General features: G+C 45.2%; 1 protein-coding gene across 3 annotated transcripts in view; it reads right to left on the minus strand.

Moving 5' to 3' along the window:
- The window catches only part of tiam1b (TIAM Rac1 associated GEF 1b), a 47,093-nt gene that overhangs the window by 10,003 nt on the left and 11,829 nt on the right, over window positions 1-25,261 (minus strand). For all 3 annotated transcript variants that reach the window (XM_035155107.2, XM_035155106.2, XM_035155108.2), the window contains 14 exons: window positions 13,264-13,355; window positions 12,256-13,177; window positions 10,810-11,266; window positions 10,292-10,464; window positions 9,842-10,066; window positions 8,089-8,274; window positions 6,557-6,703; window positions 6,333-6,404; window positions 5,885-6,055; window positions 5,584-5,688; window positions 5,117-5,198; window positions 4,756-4,842; window positions 3,878-4,090; window positions 2,999-3,096 (listed from right to left, as the gene is read on the minus strand). In XM_035155107.2, coding sequence (XP_035010998.2) covers window positions 2,999-3,096; window positions 3,878-4,090; window positions 4,756-4,842; window positions 5,117-5,198; window positions 5,584-5,688; window positions 5,885-6,055; window positions 6,333-6,404; window positions 6,557-6,703; window positions 8,089-8,274; window positions 9,842-10,066; window positions 10,292-10,464; window positions 10,810-11,266; window positions 12,256-13,167 — 2,928 coding nt within the window. In that variant the 5' untranslated portion in view covers window positions 13,168-13,177; window positions 13,264-13,355. The remainder of the gene's footprint in view (window positions 1-2,998; window positions 3,097-3,877; window positions 4,091-4,755; window positions 4,843-5,116; window positions 5,199-5,583; window positions 5,689-5,884; window positions 6,056-6,332; window positions 6,405-6,556; window positions 6,704-8,088; window positions 8,275-9,841; window positions 10,067-10,291; window positions 10,465-10,809; window positions 11,267-12,255; window positions 13,178-13,263; window positions 13,356-25,261) is intronic.

Here is a 25,261-nt window from a genome sequence, read left to right on the forward strand (position 1 = left end):
AAACCCTGAGATGCTAAGAGATAAGAAGGCTTCCCCGTGCAAATTGAATATAGATGAAAACCCATTTTCAAAGCATGTAAGCACTGGCGATGGAGTGAGGAGAAGACTGAGCGTCTCTCCTCCTGAAAGTGTGAGCCTGAGATCACAGCTCTCGGTGCCAGGAGAGAAAAACTCTGCAACAACAGTCGCTGCAACGACGATCTGGGTAGTTCTGACAAAGATATGTAAAGTCCGAGTCATCTGGGGGGGGTTTAGATCTGCAGCGGCTTTGTTCCTGCACATTCAGTGTTTTACTCTCATCCTGTGAAGCACTCCGCTGATTGTGGGGCAACTCTGCGACACAACGGTGACTCACTGCTTCCTGTTTGTCTGCCTGTGGCGTGCAACAAGCGGCGAGAGGGAGAAGGTGGGAATAAAAAAAAAAAAGAGCTGGCCCTGGGCGATCGCGGCAGCAGAGGCAACTAACCGGGGGTAAGAGAAAAAAGTGAAGGAGTCTCACCAGATGCAGCATGTCATAGATGGAGTCGGCGGAGCGCTTGGTGTGCTTGCTCCACTTCAGCATGGCCATGGTGCAGGTGCAGGTTGGAGAGTCAGCCTCAGTTCATGTGCCAGAGAAGAAGAAGAAGACTCCAGGCTTTTGTCAACTCTACACTGCAGCTCTCCAACACATTTCTCTTCCCCCCCCCTCTCGTCTTTCTTGTGTTTAAAAAAAAAGAAAAAAGAGAGAAGGCGCCGTGCTGCTTGTGATGAAGGATGAGTGAAGCTGCTCTGCCTCCTCCTCTCCGCCCACCAGCACTTACAGCCTTCCAACTCCCCTTCCCTTCGCCTTCCGAATCTGCTGTAGTTCTGTCGCTGATATTCTGCTGTTCTCTCTCCCCACCCCCTCGCCGCTCCACAGGCTGGGTAAACTCAGGCACACAGTGTGAGTGTGAAGATCTGGCCAACTCCGGCAGCATTGTAAATCAGTCCTGATAATCCTCCAGACCGGAGAGAGTGCAAAACAGGAGCAGGAGGGAAGGAGCCTCCTCCTCAAGGTTGCAGCGGAGCAGGATTGGCTGGCGTGAGCCGCGCCGCAGTGGAATATAAATGCAGAATTTCAGGAAATGGGGGGGGAGATTGAAGGAGAGAGGGGAGCTGCAATGGAGCAGGCTGCAAACGTGAATGAATGGCACTCAGGAGAGCTCAGACCTCCACCAAGGACCAGCAGTCACCTTACATTTAATTAAGCTGCACCGAACACACATAGATATCAGTCCTATGTGCCTGGTTTTGTTCATTAAGATCCATGAATTATTCCCAGGGGAGTTACAGAAAGTGAAGCAGCTCCTGACAATCTGGTCTGGAGATTCTCTGGAGTTTGCTTTTCACACATGAAGAACACAGCAGGAGACTGTCGAGTCAGACGTGTTCAACAACAGGAAAATGTCCAGAACATTTAGGCGAGGGGTTGGCGTCTGGGTGCAGGAGGGAGGACATGATGTCTTAATTTTACCGGCATTGGTCCTCGTCACCAAAAGCTCTTAAAAGTCGTCGTCTTTCCATGTTGACATCTTCTTCGGTATCTTGTGTTCCTCTTTTTCATCCTGGGATATTTATATTCTTCTGGGTTCTTTCAGCTTTGCGTCCATCGCGTTAGAAGCATCATCAACACGCCAGCTTTCTCGCAGTGATTCTCCTAACTGCATTCTCACATGGGCTCACTCGGACATTCACCAGAGTTTTGACCAGGGGGATGAAAACTCTGCCTAATGTCCGCAGCTACTGACTCAGACATTTGCATTCTCACATGTGCTGCTGTGACAGCCCAGAAAAAATGCCCTTTATTCAGACCAGTCAAGGAAAATAAACCTTCAGACACGTTTAAATGTCTTCAACCTCTGAGCAGATTCCAGCTCTGCTTCAACTCACGAACAAAATGTGCACGTAGAGACTTTGACTGTGTCGAGCAAAGCAGAGGAGTGACTGTTATTCAGATCACAAAACATCTTGCAACAAGCACTTAGACTGAATGTGTGGCACTAAAGCCCTGACAACTTCTCAGAGCAAGTTAAGACCAAAAAACTGAAGCTATATTGTAAATAGCTTTCTTACCCCTCACAATGACGTAGCAGTGTTATGCTGGGATGGATTCTTTCTGCCTGTACTGCAGTGACAGGGGAGCTTCGTCTCGGCCCAAATCACAGAATATAATCTACATTTTCTCCAGGCTCAGGTTTTTTATTAATAAGAAGCAATGACTCACTCACTACTCGAACCCTCTGGGGAACGTTCACTTTGCAGCCACTACATCTTCCTGCTGTTTGGATGCAGCCCGCTGGTGTCGCTCCAAGTTTTCACTGACTGCAGGAACATGTGTTGCAACAGGGAGCTCAAGGGAAATGCAGTACAGTGCGCACAAAGGGGAACATGTTCTGAACATGCTCCGTTCAGGCGCAAATCCAGACGCCATAACCACATCTCACACACAAAGCCTTAAATTCCCACTCATCTCTTCGAGCTTTGAAATTTTACTCAAAGTGCAACGTCTTTCGCTGAAGTCCTCAAAGAGAAAAGAAGACTGATCTACATTTAAAAAAAAGAAGAACGTGGAAAAAGACCAAAGGCGCAGTTTGACAGGACACGACGCCACAAACACAGACACCTGCTGCAGAGATTCTCTTCATCTTCCTCCAGCTTGTTTGTTCATATCCGTAGTTTCGTTATTGTTAATCAATACAGAGGATATGAACGAGATTTGATGCAGTATTTGGTTAATTGCTGCAGAGAAAACCTTATGCAGAGTTTCGCTTCTCTTAACAAGATAGAACGAGCCAGTTACAGACGGTGAAGCAAACTAAACTGTTCTTCACTCCTCTATTCATGATAATAACACAGCTGGGGGGGCCGTGAAAGACAAGGACAGAAAACAAGCAGCGGAGCCAGTGCGTGGTATGAGAGTTGAATGTTTTTCTGTGGTGATATTAAACCCGCTGAAAGCACAAATAGACGCCGCTCTCACCTTGCTGCACTCGAAGTCCCTGAAGATCTCGGAGTCGTCGTCCAGGCTGTCTCCTGAGCTCTCCAGCAGCAGACCCACCCCCACGTCCAGGATGTCCTCTGCAACAAAACACACCACGGCCTCGTGAGAATTTGAAGTGAAAATATTTTAATGTACAGTCTATGACAATTTAATACGATTTTAAGTCTAATCTACAAAATCTGGTAACAGCAATGCGAGGTTAACAGCCTCCTATCCTATTGAAGACCCTGTAGATCCACTGTGTTTGTATAAATGAAACAAAAACAAAATAAATCAGAGCTTGACATCTGCTTCTGATTTATAACCCTATGTTTTACCCCTGTCAGTTTGTCTGCTGTTGGTTTTTGAGCAAGATTGCACAAAAACTTCAGAGCAGATTTCCACAGAACTTGGTGCGAGGATGCAGGGATATGGATCAGGGACGAACCCTTTAAATTCTGGTGCTTCCAGGGATATTTTTTCTCTTTCTTTAACAATACGAGAATAGCGTTTTTCAACATTTACCTTGATTTGAATAATTAATTATTTTGATTTAAAAACAAGAAAAAACAAATGAGTTCAATATTGGAGCAGATCCACATTAAAATCCAGATCCTGTTAATGTAAATGTGGTTTCATTTGTTTCTGCTCTTTGCGTATTAGTCTAGTTTAGTCTCCCTTGGTATAAAGTGTAATCAGCAGTGACAGCAACTGAGGCTTTTTTTAAATACACTACATAATTTGAGGGAATCTGAATTTAAAGTTCTCAGTAAACTCTACTGCTCAGATCTGCGAATGTGCCAAGTTTCCCAGTGCAGCGTTATAAGGAACGAAGGAAACTAAATATCAAGATCAACTGCATTTGCATGTGAAGCTCACCTTGACTCTGTGAGAAGATGTCAGTGTAGAGATCCTCCTCCTCGTCGGAGCGGCGCGGCGGCACATAGCACAGCTGCCGGCGCTCCACGGAGGGCAGCGTGTTGACCGTCAGCGCCAGCGACGCCTGAGAGAACGCGGCCTTCATGTCGGAGAAGTTCAGGCTGTGGGAGGCCTTTCCGTTCAGCTGAAGTATTTCATCCCCTGCGTTCAGACCTGCGGAGTAGGGAACACCATCAGCTTTGGATTCAATTTACTCTCCGTCACGCCTTCTAGACAACCAGTACACCCCCCCCTGATGTGAGACGGTAACAACAATTCATCTCTTTTTCAGAGTTGATTAACTGACCATTAAAATCCTAATTAAGATGATGAGATACAAACAAAACAGTTCAGCTTTGGAGACCCATTAGTTGCAGATACTATTATTTTTTAGACCCACAAGCATAACCAAATCCCCGATGACCCATTTCAGCACCGTCTCATGTGCTTCGCCTGCTCTATAACCAACATACTCCGACATCCCTCGACCCTGCAGCCTAGCGATGGCTGCAGTGAAGTGTCATACTGGGCATCATCCGAGAAAGGCCAGTGAGAGGCAGTGTGGTTATGATTATAGTAATCACTGCCCTTGAGAACTGCTGTGCTCTCTGAAACATTCCCTGCCTTTTGAATAAACATGCGCTGATGCGGGTTTTAAAGAGAAACTGTAAAAATGCATCTTGACCTTGTGAGGAGAAATGCTCTGGTTTTGAAATGCAATGTAAACAGCGGAAAAATGGCTAATGCACCAATCTCCCTCTCTCTAGCAGCAGCTCATCACTGCAGAGGCACAGTGACTTTGAAGGGAGTTAATTTGATGGAAATGAAAGGTAATGAACCTTTGGCAAAGGCTAATCCGCCCGCCTTCACGTCGGTGATGTAGAGCTGCTGCACGCCGTCCTCCTCCACCACTGAAATGGAGAAACCTGGAGGAGGAGAAAGGAGGAGAGGAAGAGAGGCGAGAGGAGTAGAGAGAGAGAGAGAGAGAGAAACAAGAGGGACGGTTATATAAAACATTGGGATTTGTGCAAATGGCAATGTGTAGGTGTACAGGTCGAAGTAAAGCTATTATTACACTCAAAACAACATTAAAAATAATCTTTGACTTATTTACTTCATTATTGGATCATAACTGAAAACTAAAAAAATCATATCATGACTGTGAAGGAAACCACACAGGATCATTTGATCGGTTCCTACCGTAGCCGATCATGCAGGACTCGTCTCTGTCAAACTGGATTACTTTTGTTATCTTGGAGCACAGCTCAATTTCTTTGTAAAGCTGTGAAGAACAAAAAGAAGTTATGTAAACCTCGGGAACAGCAGCCGACTTTATTCACATTCTGGTGGGTGGGTTATTGACAGTGCGGGAAGAGAGTGTTCATTTTCTGTATTTCTAGACAAAAGCAGCTCGAGCACAGTCTTTATGCAGGAAACGGTCCATGACATGTCGTGATTACATGATGTGGAAGCACTACAGATATTTTTATACTACGGCTTTCCATGAATAGATTTCATGTGTTGGTGAAAACATGCAACATCAAGAGGATAAAAGGTACGAAACCTATTAATAATTTGCAACATAGGATGGTCATTTGTGTGTAGAGTGGTTCCTCTGATGTTTCCTTAAAAGCTTCAGGATCAGGCTCATGCAGGTGGATACTCACCAAGTCGCACACGTCCTCCTCTGGTTTGGGAATGTAGAATTGCACTTTGTTTTCGATGAGGAACTTGAGTCTCAGGTAATGCTTGGTGGCATCGAGCTGGTGAGCCTGTGAGACGAGACGAGAGGATTTCTACACAGCATCATAGCATTGGATCCTTCTTCTCTTCTCTCTGACTGTGTAAAGCTGGTATTTGTCTAATTAAACGACGCTCTAACACATTTCCTCTGCATGCATCTTAATAACTTGCAGACATCACTGAAGTGGAGCCAGGGCAGGTCATTTGAGTGTGGGAGCCTGTTACCTTGCAGATGGTTTCCAGGACACACAGTGCAGATTCCCCCGGTTGGATGATGGTGAGCACAGGCTGGTCGTTTGGCAGACACACCCAGGAGGGGGTGAGGTGGTCGGGCACCCAGATGTCGCTCTCCGTGCTGGGCCGTGGGAGGCTCTTCACAGTGCCCGCCTCACTTCTCTTTAAACCAGAGACAGAAACGAGACAGATTAAAAACAGCTTGATTTGATTTGAAAATCTGAGCTAATTACACTGACATGTTTCGATCATCTACAGAACTTTTAAAGCAGAACTTACAAAGCACGTGCAATACATTTTTCAAGGACTTCAGCAAATTATTGTATATCTGCATAAGAAGGAATTGAAGAAACATAGAGAAATACAGTACATTGCACATAATACAGTACATTTCAAGAGTGGCCTTTATGCAAACAAAGAATAAATGAGTCATTCTTACTCTGTGTTCCTTCGCCGGATCCACATATATACCATCTACAGGTTTCACGGGCTCCTCTCCATCAGCAAAGACCTGCAGGCACAGAAAAGGTCAAGGGGTCAGAACTCAAGCAGAGTTGTGGAGGATAAATCCTTGAAGAAAGAGCACAAATCAATCTTCGCGTGGTCGATGTTACTTTCTTGGAAACCGTAAAAATAACTACGAGACTGGAGAACCACACAGACCTGGTTGATGGTGGGATGGGCTTTTGTCTTCTTCTTTGAGGTCGTGTCCAGACCCCAGAGCGAGGAGAACCTGCTCTTGCGTTTGCTGCAGGATCGAGACATGGCCTGCGCTCGCCGCCTCACTCCGGTCTCTGTGCGCGCTGCCACCTGCAGAAATACCACAGCTCAGTCACTGATCCAACGCACCAAATGAGACGGAAAACAATATGTTCGACTTCACGTCTCAAGAACTTTTGAGACATAAATAACTAAAATCTTAAGTGTCACACAATTTGCACCTATAACGAAAGTATGAAAAAGATATTTATGATAAAGGTGAACTATTGCAGAAACAACTTAATGACCAATCTCGTTAATTGAAATTTTTGAAATTTGTTACACAGGCCCGATTGAGATAAATAGTTTACACACATATATACTGTATATAACGCTGCAATTTCTGGTTTACACATGAGCACTACAACCAGGAATTTCTAGTGCTACTGGTGTGTGAAAAGTAAAAAACATGATAGAGTGAGATTAAAACAGCTCAGTGCCTGTCCGTGGGAGTGTGAGCGTTACTGAGGCACTCATTCTGTCTGTTTTTGTTCCGTCAGCTTTTTCACAGCACTTTTTGAACGCGGTGTTGATTCAGGTATTCATGGAGGTGGAGATGAGTAAATTGGAGAGGAACACAAGTGAAGCAAAGAGGTGTTAAAGTGTCTCTTTTATTAGACATCCTGCTTCTCGCAGCCCAAACACCCACTTGCTCTGCAGCACCGCATTGGTCGAGAGGGAGGAGGGGGGAAAAAAGGGCCTCATTGATCTGCAAACTTCTCTCTAAAAAAAATAAATAAATAAAATTGATGTTTTCGTTGCCAACGGTGCTTTTAGCTGCAGTGTGCACAGACCCAGAGCAGCAGTGGGAGGTTAGCGCTGAACCACAACCTCCCGAACAAGTGCCCTGCTTGAGACCTAGACTGCTAAATGGCAGCAATAACAAAATAAAGTGCTTTGACACAACAGGTTTTAGTTTCTGGAATCAGCTGCCCTTCTCCTGCAGAGTTCCCAGGTGTATTCAAGGATGCCAATGTGTATTTTGAGGGTTTTGCTCTGCTTACAATCTGAGGAAGATCCGTATAAAAAGTACAACATAAGGTTGAGAGAGATCATCCTACTTCCTCCTGGATGGTTATGAATTTAATCCACGAAATCCAATGCAACAGCTATTCTCTAACTCGATCGGTACTCAGTGGTGAATACCTTCAAGGCCCCATGGTCCCCTTATGAGACCACATTCAAAATCACTAGATGCAGATTATTGTTTTCATCTGCACCCAGCGGCAAACATTTTTTTCCACCAAGACTCATATATTAATCTCAGAAATGTAATGAAACTGTTGAAAATCTATCTAAATCCTGGATCTGGCCCCTGATCTGGATGCGTAACCTTGCTAAAAATAAAATAAAACCCAAGATTCTAGTATTATGAAAACAACCAGATAAAATAAGCACAATAAATAAACACAAATAAACAAACAAGACATATTTACCAGTGCGTGGAAGGAGGAGACAGAGAATATTCCCAGTCGGCCCATTGCCAGCTTGGTGGGGCGAGAGGCAAAGGCCAGGAGGCGTTTGGGGTTGGGCAGCTCTCCTCCCTGCAGGCTGGCCAGGTAGCACCTGAAGCGGAATAGATCCATGTGAAACTGCTCCAGGTTCTGCTCCCAAAGGAAGATCTGCGGCGTGAGAGAGGAACACGACAGTAAAACCCATTAATCACTCGCCGAGGCTCTAGTTCGTCGACTTCAGAGCAAGATGGAGAGTGTCGCCTCCCCCCCAAAGGAGCTCCGTTACCAACTTGTGCCAATCTGTGCTCCGTGTGCCTAATGGTTTGATGTTCACTGGGGCAATGGAGCGGGACATTATGATTATTCACTGGGCTGCCCCCCCTCACAGTCACGGTGCCGCGCTGGTGTGTGGAAGAGGCGGCCAGCACCGTGGCAGAGGGCTCTGTGCTGCTGCCAAGTCGCCCAGAGACCAGAGAGAAACAATACTGCGCATTCCGCTGGCAGATAGAGGCTGGGAGTGTTTCAGCTTTCTGAGGAGCGGGGCCTATATCCATTCTGCTCGGCACAATGTGAAACCCAACACTGCCAAACAGAACCAGGCACTACCTAACTGAGCGAACAAAGGCCATTTGATCCCCCTGCTCTGTACACAGACCGACTAAAGACAATGTGAGCTTTGCAATTAATTGAGAGAATGGCAGGCTATCGACCGGTGCCAACCGCAGAGCGTGTAAAGAAATGAAGGTATGTGTTGTCAGCAGCCTCTAGCGGACGATGCCTCGGTTACTTCATCCTCTCATTCCGGCTTCTTTGTCCATCTCCTGTTTCTTGCAGGAGAACAACTCTGGGTTTATCCTGATATTGAAACACCTACTTGTGTGCAATTCTAATTTATAATATACTGTAAAGTTGAATATGGTCTAAAAATAACACTTATTATTATAGCTGTAAACCATAGGAGTGAAAAACTATGATAGTTTGCTTCGTAGGTTTAAATCAAGGTTTATCCTGCAGCAGATCTCCCACTTAGTTAGTAAGAGGTTGATGGCAAGAGCTTTTATTTTGATATCATAATCCTTGACTTTATCTGCTAGTGAGACTGACAAAGTTTGCTGTTGCCTTTTAATCATTCCACGAGTTTTTAAGCTGCTTATCTGTCAAATTCTCATTGATCAGACAATCCCCAATGTTCCATTCATAAAGAGATGAGCACGACGATAACACCCTTAGAGAACGAACACATTCCTTAGGGCATGGAAACAGGGACAGGCTCCCTGTGAAGTAGGGGGTTAAACTTTGAACTGATCCAACCTAATGCAAACAGCTAGTTCAAACTTGCATGAATGTTTACTGAACATTTACACAGTGTGTGCTCAAAGGTTTTTGATACTGTTAACATGTATTTCCCCTCAAAAACACTTGGAGTTAGAACTGATCAAAACCGGCACGTTTTAATGTGCTTGGTTCTAAATAAATAGTTTGAAATTATGCTTTTAAACTGAGTTAAAGGACTAGTAAATATTCTGTCTTGTAACCATGAGCTGAAATAACCTAAACTCACCCTAGGGACAAAGGTTTTATGGAAGGAAGCTGCTCTGCTCATATATTTTATTAAAGTGTCTGAAGATAAACAGACATATTTGACATTCTTGATAAAAGGGACAATAGGATAATATTCATCTAAACCCTGAGCACCTGGCGTGTGGAGACAATCTGAAGTGAGAATGAAACCCACCTGCTCCAGGATCGTCTTTCTCTTCTTGGTGTCAGTGACAGCCGACAGCTGCATGTCCCCCATCTTCTTCATCTTCTCGTCCATGTCGATCTTTTGCTCCAGTTTCTTGATCTCGGCGCGAAGGAGCCGCACCGTGTCGTCCCTGTGGTGCTGCCGGGCGACGGCGGTGGCACAAGCCGAGTGGATGGCGGTGATCCAGTTCTCCAGCTCCGTCTGGCTGCAGGTCTGCACGGGGACAGACGAATAAAAAGGTCAAACGTTATTCAGCAGCACGGCAGCTCATTGACATTCAGAATAAAAAAGGCTTTTCAGTCGCTTTTCCTGTGTTGATTAACAGCTTATTACATTTTAAATAAAGCAAAGTCAGGATTTAAAAGGATGACAAGGAAAAGAACCCAAAGGGAGGTCAAGGTTATGTTTGGCTACAGGATCATTTTCTAATTCTCTAACCTGGAACAGAAAAGCATCTCCCAGGGAGTTGCTGAGACAGAACACAAAGTCCTTTTTGGGATGCTCTGGCACGGCCTGGACGATGCTGTTCTCCACCCAGATGGCGTGCTTGGGGATACTGTTGTTGTCGATGCCTGACCCGCCGTCAGTTTCGTAGAAGAACAGCGTGCAACCTGGAAAAACCAAAAATGTATTTATTACTTGACAACAGCCCTGCTGGCACAGATGTCTAGGAAAGAATAACAATGATGCTTGTTTTTTAAAGGCCTAGATTTGCTCAAGCAATTTTATTCTGCTCTCCAGTGGCCAACGTTAAGAAGTGCAGCATGGTTGACTAATCACCAAGGCAGGCACCGGGATCATTACAGAGCTGATTTGATTTCAGGCCCAGTCAAGTGGCAAAAAAATTGATAATGGTGTTTGTATCATGCCTGAAGTAAAGCTTGGTTTTACTGAACATTAGATTTTAAGTTTCTAAATGAGCTACTGTAGAGGACTGAGATGAGGGAAGTACAAACCTTTCAGGGAAACCCAGTAACTCTTCCACTTGCGCCTTGTGGCCGACTCCACTTTCTTGTTCTTCTTATGCACGAGGAAGTTCTTGACGGAGAGCCTGCCAGCCTTCCTCACCATCCCCTGGGCGACACTGAGCAGCACGTCGGACTGGTAGGCGGAGCTCATGGTGCTCTGCTCGTCACTTAGGGCGGAGCCTGCCTCCTCCAGGCTCTCCGTCTGGCAGGAGCTCATCTCCAGCTCCTGGCGAAAGTTCTCGTACACGCCCTGCACGCACTCACTGGCCCCGCCGCCGCTGCTGCTGCCACTGTCACTGCCAGCGAACATGCCCCTGCCGTGGGCCGAGCACACGGAGAAGGAGGCCGACATGGTCTTGTAGCGTCTGGACTGGTGCTCCGGCTCCACGGTCACCCCGTCGATCCCGCTGTCCTCGTACTCGCTGCCCTCCCCGGCTGTGACATCCTGCGTTGTGGCAGAAGCACAAGACAGGTGAGACGGCATTGCAGCCACGTTTTCTTCATCACTATGACAGCAACTCCCCCCCTCACGGACGACTAAGCCGTCTCTGCAGATGCAGGATGGAGCCATTCTTGAAAAGCAAACATTTTTGCAAACACTGTGAGTGTAGCGGCCTAACGAGAATCCACAGTTTTCTTAATCCTGAGGGCCTCCTCAAAATTAATTACTGGCGGCTAAGCAAAGCGCCGGGTGCTGTGCGAGTGCAGCCTGCCCTCCCTGTGGCACCGCGGGGTCTGCCCTCTCCTACCCACATGGCCAAACGCTCCTGGGAGATGAAGGGGGCTACGCCGAACGTGGTATCTCCATCTAGTCACATGACCCAATCATGCGCTCCAGAGCTCCATTCACCGGGGGCCGCCGGTGCCCCGCAGTGACAGGGCCACCATACACGTTTTACTGTTACACTCTTCCACAGGCCTCCCCTCATTATCATAACAAAAGGCCGAGGCATTTCAGACGGGGAGTGACTTTAAGCTCTAACCCCCCCCCGTCCCCTCCATCATCGCAGTCTTCTCTCCCAAGAAAAACAACAGTTTCATCCGGAAACAACACGTCGCTCCGTCGACACAAGATTTCTTTCTTACACTTAATCTGTTTCAGCAGCTTATTATCTGTGAGGTGAAAGCAGCAGAGGAAATGCTCCGACAGAATGAGGAGGGGGGGGGGCTGTCTTTATTTGGTGATGCCACCACATTAAAATTCTGCACAGCTTTTCATACTCTGTCCAAAAGACGAGCACAAAAAGGAGCCGTGACATAGCCTCAACAGTTCAGGACCCTGACATTTCACTATTAAGAGAGTATCAAACAGACGTGGCTACACTGTTTACATATTCATGAGTGTAGAAAATTAATTGTTGCATTTTTTCAAATTAAATGAGTTTATTGATGGCGTCAAAGATCAGCACGATGTGGATTTGCGCTGAATCTTACCTGTATGGTCTTCGCCCTCCTGCCCTGCATGCTGGCACAAATGGCGGCCTGGTGGCTGCTCAGGCCTTCGGACAGGCAGTGGGAGCGCCGGCAGGGAAGGGTGTACGCGCCGTAACTGTTGCCATCCTCCTCGGACGGCGAGAGCATCTTATCATCCTCTCCTTCCCTGATAACCCGGTTGGCGTCGTGCCACTTGGCATAGCGGCCGTGGGGTTGCCTGCGGGCAGGGCTCTTCTGGCTGTACAGCTCGTCCAGGGAGTTGGCTCTGTCGGTGGAGTCCGTGGGGCTGGACTGCAGGTGGCCTTCACAGTCGGGAAAGTCTCTCTCATTGGTCGCGTCGATGATTTCCTCCGTGCTGGTCAGCTGCTCCTGGCTGAGGTCGGACAGGGAGAACTCCAGGCTGTCATCTCGCCACATGTCAGCGGACTTCGACCTCTTCTTCTTGAAGATGATGGTCTCCTTGGTCCCGTCCCGGGTCTTCTGGAGGTACGTCACTTCGCCCGTGTACACATCTTCGTCATGCACCTCCTCCGCAGTGGCCCCGGGCAGGGTTATGTGCATCGTGTTCATGTGCACGGAGGGATTGGCCTGGTCATTGTGGAAGGACACGGGTCGCAGATTCATGGCCACACGATCCACCCAAATGGGGCTTCCGAAGTCTGGCAGGACATTTGTCTCGTTGAAGGGTTCCAGGCCATTGTCAGCCAGGGATTGTGGGATGCTGGGAGTGCTGCTCGAGCGCGTGCTCGTCTCAGAGTTCCTGTGCTCTATCTTCCCAGATGAAGCATGTCGAGAGCGCCTGGACTGCTTGTTGGAGATGCGGAGAGACCGAGACATGTGCTTCCGTGACAAATAGCCACGCTCGTTACCGTAGAGGCCGTTGTCCCCATGCTGACTCTCGACATTCCCCATGATTCAGAAGCTGAGGAGAAGAAGACATACAGCTTGAATCAATTTCTTATTTAGAAATGACTTGTCAGATATCAAGTCACATACATGTTCAACTACCTGCAAGACTGTAGATAGTTTTCTGGCATTTTGCTCGTCACTGGATCTTCAGATGGTTTGGTCCTGGAGCTGCTGGTTCAATCCACAAAGCTCTGAAAACAAAGAAAACACGATTATCTCATGTGTCCTTTGTATTTAGTTTATTATAATAGTTTAACACCGGCCCATATTTTAAAAATAATCACTCATGAGTTTATGTAAGTCAACTTTTTTCACAAAGATAGAGCTGTTTGTGTTATTCCACAGAGCCCTGCATACCAGCCAGAAATACTGGGATACAAAGACGAGTTAGATCAAAACAAGACGGAGCATTTATTAACTGGATCAAAGATTTAAGAAGCCTCCCAGATATCGAGGACAACACATGGCTGCGTGATCCTGATTTTAACTCGTTGTGCGTCTTCATAATCCATTTTGAACTGATCCAATCTCAGCCTGTGATTATATCAGTTTTTCTTCAACAGTTCTTTTTTGTTCGCCATTGATCAAATCTTATTATCAATACCAGTATCGTCCTGATTTCAGTTTGACTGGGAAAGACTCGTCAGAACCACAGAGATCTACAAAGTGTGGGAAAGTCTCCAAAACAACAAGATGGTCGTTCAACTAAACTTAAATTCTGAAAATAAACACGTTCTTCCCCGTCCTAAAGCATGGAGGCCGTTTCTGTGGAGCTGCACTAACACCGCCCTCAGCCTGACAGGAGAAGTGATCCGCTCAGCCACTTTCACCACGCGGCACTGTGGTCGTGTGAAGTGGAGGGGACGTAATGACAATACGAGCACAGTGACAGCCTGAGTGAACAGGAGCTATTCAGAGCCCAAGCGAACCATCTATATAGTTGATGTTATTGTCCGGTCTCCGGCTCTATCTCCTGCATTAGAGACGACTGGGAGCAAGAAAGGCGAGTGTGTGTGTGTGGGGGGGGCTGATAAGTTTTCACCATAATGCACATTTGTGCACCCGCCTTCAGGCCGCGCAGCCTGCTCCAAAAAGGTCCCGTTCCATGCCTGGGACCATCACCAGATGGGACCGAAGATTAACTAACCACACTGTGGCTGTTGTTCCTCCTGATGTGCACTCTCCTCCTTTCAGGACAGACCCTTTGGGGGTTGACGCAGATGAGTGGGAGCCCAACCTACTGCTGCCACTGCCCGCCGCCGCTGCTGCTGCATGTGCTCATGTGAGGGGCGTTGCGTAAACTGGAGCTGACCCCGTTTCTCTACCTCATGTTGCTCCCCCCCATCCTCGTTTAGCTCACTCATCACCCCTCAGTGGTGCTGCAATGCACTATGTTTGATGCTGATGGAAGTCCATTTATTTTTCATACAACCCTGCAGTTTGCTGCCGGGTTCGTTCAATCCAGTTCGGTGTCGAGGAAAAGCACAGAGGAGGGTAAAAAAGGAGACTTGGAGCAGGAGAGGATGAAATGCCACTGCGCTCATTTGCAGGAAGCAATATTCACCAAGGGACAAAACAGTCACATGTCACACCACGGGCTGCTTTGAGGCTCGTTGGTATCCTTTCCCAACACAGAGCAGTTTTAAAAGGTGAAAGGTTCAAGGCTCAGAAGACTTTCCAGTGTGTTTTCAACCCTGAGAGCTTCACAAAAGTACAAGCATCTTTTTCGACAGGTCCAACAGTTGCTGTTCGTGGATGAGGTTTCTGTGTCGTAGGTGAGCTTTGACATCTCGCCCGTTCTAGATTTGCTCTCAGTGGTTTCAATGTTAATATGATGTGAAATTAGCCAGAAACTAATTAGTCTGTTTCAAGCCGAGATGAGGGACTTAAGTAGCACAGGCGGTTTTCTTCCGTCAGTACAGTTAAAGACAACCCGCTGTGCCGTGACCTTGGATTTTACAGTAAAACCTCATTCGTTCAGGCCTGAAATATGTGAACCCGCTGGTCAATGCAATATTTAAATGGATGGTTGTTACTGCACAATAAAACCTCCCATTATTGTGACTAAACATTTTCTCTCACAAGGACCAGTCCCATTTAGATTCAAAAGGACAGAATCAAAACTGATTTGAAGAGAGGGGGGGGGGGGTAAAATCAAATAATGCTTAAACTCATGAGAGCAAAATCAGATCAGGGGTCCAGCATAAGCAAATCTACTCAGCCACTATCAAATCAGCACAATCACAAGGACAACAGATCGGTGGCCTTGTTCGTAAGTGGAATTAAAATGCACCCTTGGTGATCGGATCACAAGTGGACAGCTTTGTGTGTACGTCAGAAATTTTGGAAAGAGGCCATTTACAAATGTGACCTAAAACACCATTTGAACATAGAACAAAGGCCAAAACGTATAGAAAAGGTTTTGATTTAAGAAAAATACTTGTGGACCTCAGATAAAGATCATTTATTATTATTTGCTTTTAGTTTATTTGGTATAAACAGATACATAAAACAAACTGCAAGCATCTTTCCAATGCAAGTATCAGTGGTTATAGTAGCCTCTGATTTCCAACACCCGTCAGTAGAGGAGGCTTTTGTGACAACAAGAGTTAAACCAAGTTCTGTGAGATTCAATAAAACACACAGTTCTCACAAAGCTACAGAAAAGTACAGCATTGAGATAACAAACGAGACAAACTCCGGGAAGATATAAAACACACATTAGTCATAACAAAGTTAAAGTTCAGCCGAGTACATCCCTCCAATAAGGCCACACAGTCCCCTATGAAACCAAATTCACTGGATCCAGATTTTTATTTGGATCTCATAAATATCAGTGACCTCAAAATGCCAGATTTCTTTCCCCATGAAGATCCATGAAATATTCTCGGAGACAAATATTGAAAAACGGCTAAAATATCAAAGAAAGTTTTAAAAAAGGACTTTAGTAATGCATTCAACTTAAAGTGCGAATCCCAGGACTTTGCTCCTTTCACAGAAAAGAAAACGTCAGAGCATGTTTTGCAAAAACAAACTTTTTCTCACCTCGGTATATGTTCCAATTTATTAAATAATGGGGTCATTCTGTTTTCCTGCATTTGAGTTTTCCAGAATATCCGAAGGCAACGTTAAAATGGCCTCAGCTGTGTGTGCACCGTGTTCTCTAAAGCTGCTGGAATCCAACATCAACTCTTCATTAATACACAAAGGAGAAATGCCAGTGTTGTTACAGATGTTCTCCACCACTGGAACACCCAGTGGGTTCATCTAATGCTGCAAAGTTAATGCTGCCGTCTGTCCCAGCATCATCACCGTCCTCCCTCATACAAAAATAAATAGACGTCAACAATTAGACTGGAAAATGCCGCCATGTGACAGACTGTGGACTAAGTGGGTCGCAGGATCTTTTTTCAGTGGGATGCATGAGGGAACCAGGACAGCGAGACCGGGATGATTTATCTGTTACAAGCCTCCTAATGAAATACATGACCACAGGAGATTCCAGCCACCCACAGACCAGAAGGAAGAATCGTTTTTATTGTGACTCCAGATCAACAACAAAATCAGCTTCGGGGGGGGGGGAGCACAGACATTCACGATATAGCCACCGGGGGAAGTTGTAAACAATCAGAACATAAAAGGCAGCGTCCAAGTGAGAGAGAGAGCGATGGGCAAACATCCAATTCATAAAGCCCAGTTCTCACGTCAGGACAAATTGGGGATGACACTTTAATTTGCTTGTCACACCAGGCTGCGTTACACCGTTAATGCCAAAATACAGATTTATTTTATTCTGAATTCTGAATATTAGTCATCAACCACATCAGCTATAAGACGCTACAGGGTAATATTTCTTCTGTTCTCACTTTGTTAGAGTCTGTAAATGGAAAAAACGTGATTTGAACACAGAGGTATTTGGATTTTGTTCGGTCTCCACTGGACAATAACTGGATTTATGGCAAGAAAGACTCCACAAAATACTAATCGAGACCATTAATATCAGAGGACAGTGCAGGAACATAAATGTCTCCTGTTCTGATTTACGTCAGAACTGCTCTACTTCACAATGATGCCAAAGAAACCTGACACTGTTTTGGGTTCGTGTACAAATTTCCATTCCGCGTTCTGTGGGGTTTTGTCATTCCTGAAATATGTGACAGGTAGATTTAAAAAGGGGCTTTGTGCTATTAAAGACGACTTTAAAAAAAAGCCCCGCTTTCATATGACAAATACTTGGGCCTGTTGGAACAGGAACAAGGGAAAACTGCCCCCGACTCCCACCTGCTCTGCTTCTCCTCTGGATCCCCAAGGACAGAGAAGTGTCAAAATGTTTAAAAGGGAAACAATGAGGATTCTTGCACCGAGGACAAAATCTGACTGAAGACTTTCAAACCCAAGGTAATTACAGTGTCAAACACCTGGTCACACACAGTCCTATACTCATGAGATCCATGAAAACTAAAACAAACTCATGATGCACTAAATAAAACCTGAATAAATAAAACCACTGAAATCAGATACGACTAAAGAAACAAACAAAGCTCAAGTTTGACACAATCTGATTTTGTCTCTTGTCTTGATCTTGCACAAACAATCCTGTTACTTAACCAGGCTCCACTGGTGAAAGGCAAGAATGCACCGTGCCGACTAGTTACAAGCTCCAACACAAAACCCTGTAATCTGAACACTCCAGTCTCCAGAGATAATAACACAGGTAGTCGCAGGGAGGAAGAAGAGGAGGAGGAGGAGGAGTGTGTGTGTGGGGGTTACCACTGAAAGACGGCCTTCAGCACAGCTCCCATTTCCCTGCTGATATAGAGTCATATGCTCCTTTGCGAGTGGAAATAAACAACAGCAATCGCTTGTTCTCATGACTCATTTTCTGCTCCCGCGTGTGCACGGCTGTATTTAAGACCCGATGAGGCCGGAGGGGGAATGTAGCGTCAGCATCCTCTTTCCATGAAAAACATCCGCAACGGAGCAGCATTTATTTGGGATGTTGGTGAACAACACAAGCACTTCCTCCAGACTTAATAGCTCAAATTAAAAAATTTAAAAACTACACACCACTGTCACATAGCCAAAACGTATTTTCTTCTAGACCTGGAATCAGCAGCCCGAGAAACTCTGAATAGTAAACAGCTGGAAAACAAACAAGGGCTTTCAGTGATAATCAAAGCAGCTTGACTCGTCTTGGAATCGCTTTGTGCCAAGTCGTGGCACCGAATGTATCACGAAGCAACGGGCTAGCTGGGGATGTGGTGCATTGAGCCAAGGTTTATACAGCCAAACTCAAAATGAGTAGAGAATACAGCATTTGGAAAAACTGGGCAGGTATAATAATCCCAAATACCTGCCTGTCTTTATTTTGTTTCTTTAAATTGCATTAAATGTTAATTTTATCCATGTAAATTAATTTGTGATGAATAAATGCATTTGACATCCAAGGCAAATTTCCCACGTGGGACAGTAAAGGTCTGATTATGTTCATATCTGCCATTTTCAACTGCCATTCTGCTCATAACAGCTGCATTTACACTGAAGAGGACGCAGTAAAATTGCACAAAAATAACTTTAAACCACATATTTCAGAAACAAAAAACAGACCCCCCCAAACGAGTCAGTGTCATTTGCTGCAGCGAGGACGTGTGACCCGTCTGGCCCTCGCCATGAGAGGCTCAGGTGGCTGTGTGCTATGAGCCTTTAGACGGACGCCAGCACACATCAAGCAGAGCGATGGCCGACAGTACAGCTGGTGAGGGACCTGGTGGCTGGACAGAAGCAAATCGATGGTGGAAAAAGTAAACACTGAAGGTAAGATTGGCAATTTTACTTGGAATTTTGAAAGTTAAAATTATTAATAAAATGTCAACTTTGTGTAAGAACACAGCAGACTGGGCTAAGTGGGACATCTAGTGTCTGTGACAGCCGATGCAGTGGAAGAGTTTAGCGAGTTAGCGTCGTAATTTACATGATTCAAAACTGACACTGGTTTGATTTGAGATACTCTGCAAGCACCGAGTTAAGGCGCCTGTGCAGAGGAGTCGGTTCCTCCGTTTACCCTCAAAATGTTTCATATTCAACTCATGAACAGAGAACTGGGAAGCACATTTACCGATAAGTGTATTTTTTATGATCTGGCATACAGTATTTTGCATGGTTATCTAAATTTGCTAAGCTAGAGCCACTAACTAGTGAAAAGTTGTTTTTAAAAGTGAACTGTTTAGCGTTGAACCTGCCGGCTCTGGTCTTGGAGCCTGTGTTTTGGCAGCAGCTGGTGTTTAGCCCGGTGACACCTTTGTCACTGCCAGTGTTTTCTCTGGGGCAAACGCTGTGTGCAGAGGTCACTGCTGCTTCGGCCACCGTTTTAAGCTGTGAGGGGTTTGTGTCAAGCAGATGCTGCAGGTTTCGTTGGGTCAATAAATCTTTTGTCCACTTTTTAGGTCTGAAAGAAAAGTTTAGAGCCTCATATGGTAAAAAATTCACCTTACTGAGGTTTATTATAAAAGTGTTTTTGCTACTATTTGTGATAAAAATTGAATTTCTGTCTTTTTGACTGTGGATCCTGGTTTTTATGACTCAACTCACCTTTTTGTGATGTCGTCTTTTTATCCTTTTGTGTTATTCCTTTTATTTGCTTTTATTTTCAGTTTTATTTGTGCTTTTACGTGACACAGAATCTTTTTTATTTAATCCTGTGTCCACTTTTTAAACCGTGTCTTTAAAGAACTATATAAATAAAGTTATTATTATCATTATTAAGTGAGTGCACTGGGAGATGTAGCAAATGGTATATAAACATAAAATCTCGCAAATGTATACAATTAGATGCTGTGATGTCTGTCTATACTCGTCCACGCTGAGTGAAGAAGATCTTGAGTTCTTTCATCTTCATCATCAATGCCAGAAACGTGCTCGTCCACAACTGAGGTGCTATCAGACCACTTCCTGCCTGTGGCTCTTCAGCTCCTCGTCGACGACCCTTTGAAGCCTTTAAACAGCTGTTAATTGGACGTATACGTCAGCCGCAGACCACTGTTGAGGACAAATGGGGGGAGGGGGCAGGTTGTGGGTTTTCGGTGATTCCCCCTCACTACAGTTCTGTGAGGGGGGGGAAAGGGATCTGTGCTTTTTCAAAGTGGACTTTTGCTTGTTTTTGGTTTCACCAGACAGACGACTACATTAGAGCAAATTATGACTCGCTCAAATTAAAGGGCAGCTGCAGAAAAATGTTTTTTGAAACCTGCAGCTGAACCACAAATGAATCCTGATGACTGTGTTTGATAGATATACGATCCCCATATTATCACCTATGAAGTTTCACAGAGTAACTTAATTAAAGCAAATGTTCTCTAAATTATCCCTAACGTCATTTCTGTCATCTTGCTTAAACTTCCTTTCTCTAAACCAAAGCTACACTCCTCATATTCTTAACAGCTATAATAATCATGTAGGACAGAGCATCAGTTATAATTCCCCTTAATTCTTCCGGTGGCGACTTCTTCAAGATCTGTAAATGTTAACTTTGTGCTCATTTAAGCTGATTTGGATTCAAGAAAAAGTTTTTTAAAAGACCCTTAAACTTAACCCTGAAAATATTTTTAAAATGTGAAACTTAAATCAGATGCTGAAGAAAAATGCACCTCCAGCCAGTGAACATGATCACACATGAGTTCCAGCATCTAACAGTTTGTGATGGAAGTATTAATGTGGGAAGAGCATCACAGGACTTTGTGTAATGGAAAGAAAAAGGGGGCCGCGGTCGCTGTGACCAAATATCACAAGCACAATCACCAGAGACTTGCATGTTGACCTTCTCAGAGCCTGTAACTGTCACTGCCAGTGAAAAGGTCTCCCCTGGCTACACGGAGCATCAACACTCATCTGCCTTCGCATGTTTCACATTCCAGACTCACAATCCACTCCTCCACGCTCTACACTCGAATCACACCCGACGCTATCCCCCTCACACGAGGAGCAACTGTGCCTGACAGTTTTATGAGTATAGATCTGTGATCAATGGTATCAAAGCTCGGACCCCCTGGTCACCAAAACACCATCTAGTGTTATGCAAGTTTTAAGTTGCAATGGCAACCTTGAATATAATCCACCAAGCACTGGCACAGATGGTGAACATTGTAAAACAGCTGGAAGATGAAATCAGATATTGGTGGAAACGGGCAAAATTCACAATATTGTCCTAAGGTGTCAAATACACCAAAGAGATTTCATGTCAGTAAAGCGGCTTGAAGACCAGCACTGAACTCCAGGGCTGGATGGGAGAACACAAGTGTCCAAGTGGCTGCCCCCCCCCCCCAGGAAAAGAATGTCCTAGGAAGACAATGTGAGAACCCAGCACAAGATCCTCCATAGGATTCATCGCGAGCAAGTGGGTGTTTTGATGATGTTTCTATCACGCAACAGACGCAAAAATTACAAATACAAATACTTGCATACAACACGTAGAAGACACAGACGAAGATGTCAGGAGAGCTTTTGGGAATACGGGCCGACACGGTGTTCAGAGATTTCTGTGTTGTTCACGTGTGAAGGTCCAACTCCGGAGAAAGTCCGGACCAAACATCCTCCGGAGTTCAAGTCTGAAAACAGCTTTTAGAGATTTAAAGGGACATAGCATGCCCATTTTACAAGTTGATATGGTTCCTGGGTCTTAATGAAGTTGTAACATACTTTGGTCAAAATACCACAAGGATCATTTAAAACTACCTGTATAAAACAGCCTCCACAAGCGACCTGTTTGACCTTTCTTTAAATGCTAATGACAGCTCCCCCCCCCTCTCCCCATGATTTTAAACATATAAATTACATATTTATATGATATAAATTATCAAATATGCATCCATACTTGTATTCCCTTGTTGTCCTGGAGTTTAATTTTCCCAATCACAAATTAAGTCCCCGCCCATCCACTACAAGCACAAGCAGACAGACAGAGAGAAAGAGGGGGGGGCTATGAAGACCATCATTTACCAACCGACATTCACGGTACAACAAGCGAGAAGCAGAATCGGGCTGACCTTATATACAGTCTATGGGCTGACCAGCGGAGAAATGCTCGCCCTGTGAACAGCCAGGCGGTGCTGAGAACCTCGCTGCCTCGCAGCGGCACTTCCGCGTCCGGTGTACCGGGAACTACTGTAACCCGCGGAACTACGTAACCGGGGAACTACTGTAACCCGGCATACAGTGAGCTGAACACTGGAAGTCTTCCACAGCTGGCAGTGAAGACGGAGCAGGCGCCGCTGCCGCGCAGCGCCTGGCTGTTAACACGGACGAGCATTCTCCGCTGGTCAGCCCATAGACTGTATATAGGTCAGCCCGCATTCTTCCGCTTGTTGTTTACCTGAATGTCGTCGGGTAGTGCGTGAACACTGCGAAGTCCTCGCGACACAAATTCAGCTCACGCACGGAGAAGCGGTCGCGCCGAGCAGCTGCTGAGCCTCCAGTCCCAACGATCAGACAAATGCCATGAGTGAATCGCGGCTGACCAGCGAAATGTCGTCCTGTGAACAGCCCGTGTTGGAACGGCCGCGCTGCTCGAAACCCGAAGTAACGAGTGGGGACGGGGGGTGGGCAAGACCATGGGAGACTTCAGTTCCTTTTACGACACAATACCAGGAAGCGCAATCAGTCGCTCAAGCATGACGTTTCTACTTAGAGGAACTATAACAAAGCGAGTGTTTTCCAAGTTTTGGGTTGGTAGACATGCCAGATACCCACATTAACCTGTAGAAGCACTAACAAAGTGGAATTTGCATGCTATGTCCCCTTTAAAACATCTGTGCTCCAGTATATTTTTTCTAAATCCTGTGTGAGGGCCTGGCCTTGCTCTGAGCCCAGCTGGCTTTGTGATCTTTTGCATTTCAAGAAATTCAAATTTAATCAAACGTCCTGCTCTCATTCAGTAAAGCCAGCAATGCCACAAAGAAAGCGCTGAATGGTCGTTGATGCCTTCTGAGCAGAAGCCCGTGCACCCGGCTGAGCCATTCACCTACCAATCTCCGTATGACAGCTGACTGGTCCGTTCCTTCGCTGGCAGCAGAATAGACACAATGCCGGGGACACGGAGGAGCCGCGATCCTGCATTGGAAATGTTTTTTTTTCTCATCTGCTTCGCTCAGGATCTTCCTCCACAGAGGCAATCGTTTGCTTCCAGGTCAGCGAGTGGAATGGCTTCGGTTTGAGTGTTTTCCCTTTTATGTTGCACCACAAGTACAGACACACGATCCAAAATCCACTCAAAAACCCATCTGGGTCAACGTCAAGGTCCAATCCTGTCAGTTTGATTCCATTATTAATGGAGGAGGAGGAACACACATGGTGATGTTGCAAATGCCTATTTAAAAAAGGGAGAATATATCGAGGACTCGGAGATGATGAAATTAGGTGACACCTGTGTTCCGTCATCCTGGAAGTTTCCAAATGAAGTTCAAGCATCGAGAGAGTGTCTCTAAACCACGTTTCATCATTTACATGTAACGTGTGCTGAGGAAATCTGAATCATATCTCTGGACTGAGCCCACCGTGAATCCTCCCTGAGCACCACCTCAACCATAACACCCCTGGAGCTCCCGGCTCACTGCTGCTGCTGCTACACGGTGCACTGAGGCAGAGCGGAGCTGGATACTGACACACATCACTGCACCAATCTGGGTAGAAAATGCATCCACTCCTTCAAGTGGTCGTGATGACAGCTTCCAGTACTGGGCCTCTCTCGTTGCCACGTGATACAAATGTCACAGAGAAAGACATATTTCTGCTTTTAGCTGGGTTATTAAAACTTGGTGATAAACTGAGTTATCGTGCAAAGCAGGGAGACAACATTGAGAAGGCACTGCTGTGGTGCAGAGGTAATACTAATCATTCCTTTATAATTAGCAGTACAATTATCCATGCTCATGGATTATCACTAACTGCTATACTCCTCTTTGGCAAAACACCTTTTTTATTTATACAATGTCAGAATATTATATTGAATTAAGAGAAAGTTATTTCATATTAATATAATGACCAGTCAGATAAAGTGGTATAGATACTGTTAAATTTAAAATCTCTTATTTTGAATTGACTACAGCTCCATGCACAGGTGCCTTTCAAATGTTTGTGTCCCATGCAAAAAAGTTCAGTCAAACTTGCAAAGTGGCATCATGGCAGCACAGCAGTGCAACACAGTCATGATCACCACATCATTTACTGCAGTATATCCACTTCTCTGTGTTTATACTTCTGAAATTATAACAAAAGGAAGATATAAAAAGGTATAAACCAAACTTGAAGTCTGCATACAACACTTAATATTCTTACTATTATGACATGGCTGATCAAATATTCAGCGACAGTGATACAAATTAAAAAAATGTGAATGTCAGCAAAGAAAACCACGGGCAGCTGTAGCTCGTGCAGCTCCACATGTTTAGACTGGGGGGGGTTGTGCATTTCAAATGGGAACAAATTTACATACAACAAACAAACAACTTTAACAACTTAACACGTGGAAGTGCAGGTTATTTGTAAAGCAAAGATGATTTATTCTATATAATACGACTGCTGCAGAAGTTGGCTTTGCAGCATGTTCATAAGTCTGTCTGTGATTGAGGCTGCAGCAGATTCCAAGAGTTTAAATTAGACTCATTTAATTGAGCAACTAGAAAACCCTCAGTGTGGAGCTGCATGTGGCGTCATGCTGAAATCCGGCTGCACATATAGTCTAACTTTCATAGTAAGATAAGGATCTGAAAGACTTAATCTCAGATAAACATCGGCTGGCCTGTACATCTACAATATGGCCTTTGTCCCATTATACACTGTGGCGTTCAATTAAATGAAGCTTACGACACACGACCGTGCAAACCAATCAGTGGCTTGTTATTTTTCACGCTAAGGAGAGAAAATGTTAGGTTTAAATTAAGATCGAGGACAAGGGTCCCATTGCATGTGTTTCAATGTAAAGCTTTTTTAAAGGGTGCAGAGTTTGTGTCTTATTAAAAGTCGCTTCAGTCATAACAGGAGCATTGTCAGGACTCAGAGGCCTGAAAGCTGGAGCCTGACCCCCTGTCCCACTAAGCCGCAAACGGTC

Source organism: Hippoglossus stenolepis, chromosome 4 (genome assembly GCF_022539355.2).
Source record: "Hippoglossus stenolepis isolate QCI-W04-F060 chromosome 4, HSTE1.2, whole genome shotgun sequence".
Taxonomy (NCBI): Eukaryota; Metazoa; Chordata; class Actinopteri; order Pleuronectiformes; family Pleuronectidae; genus Hippoglossus; species Hippoglossus stenolepis.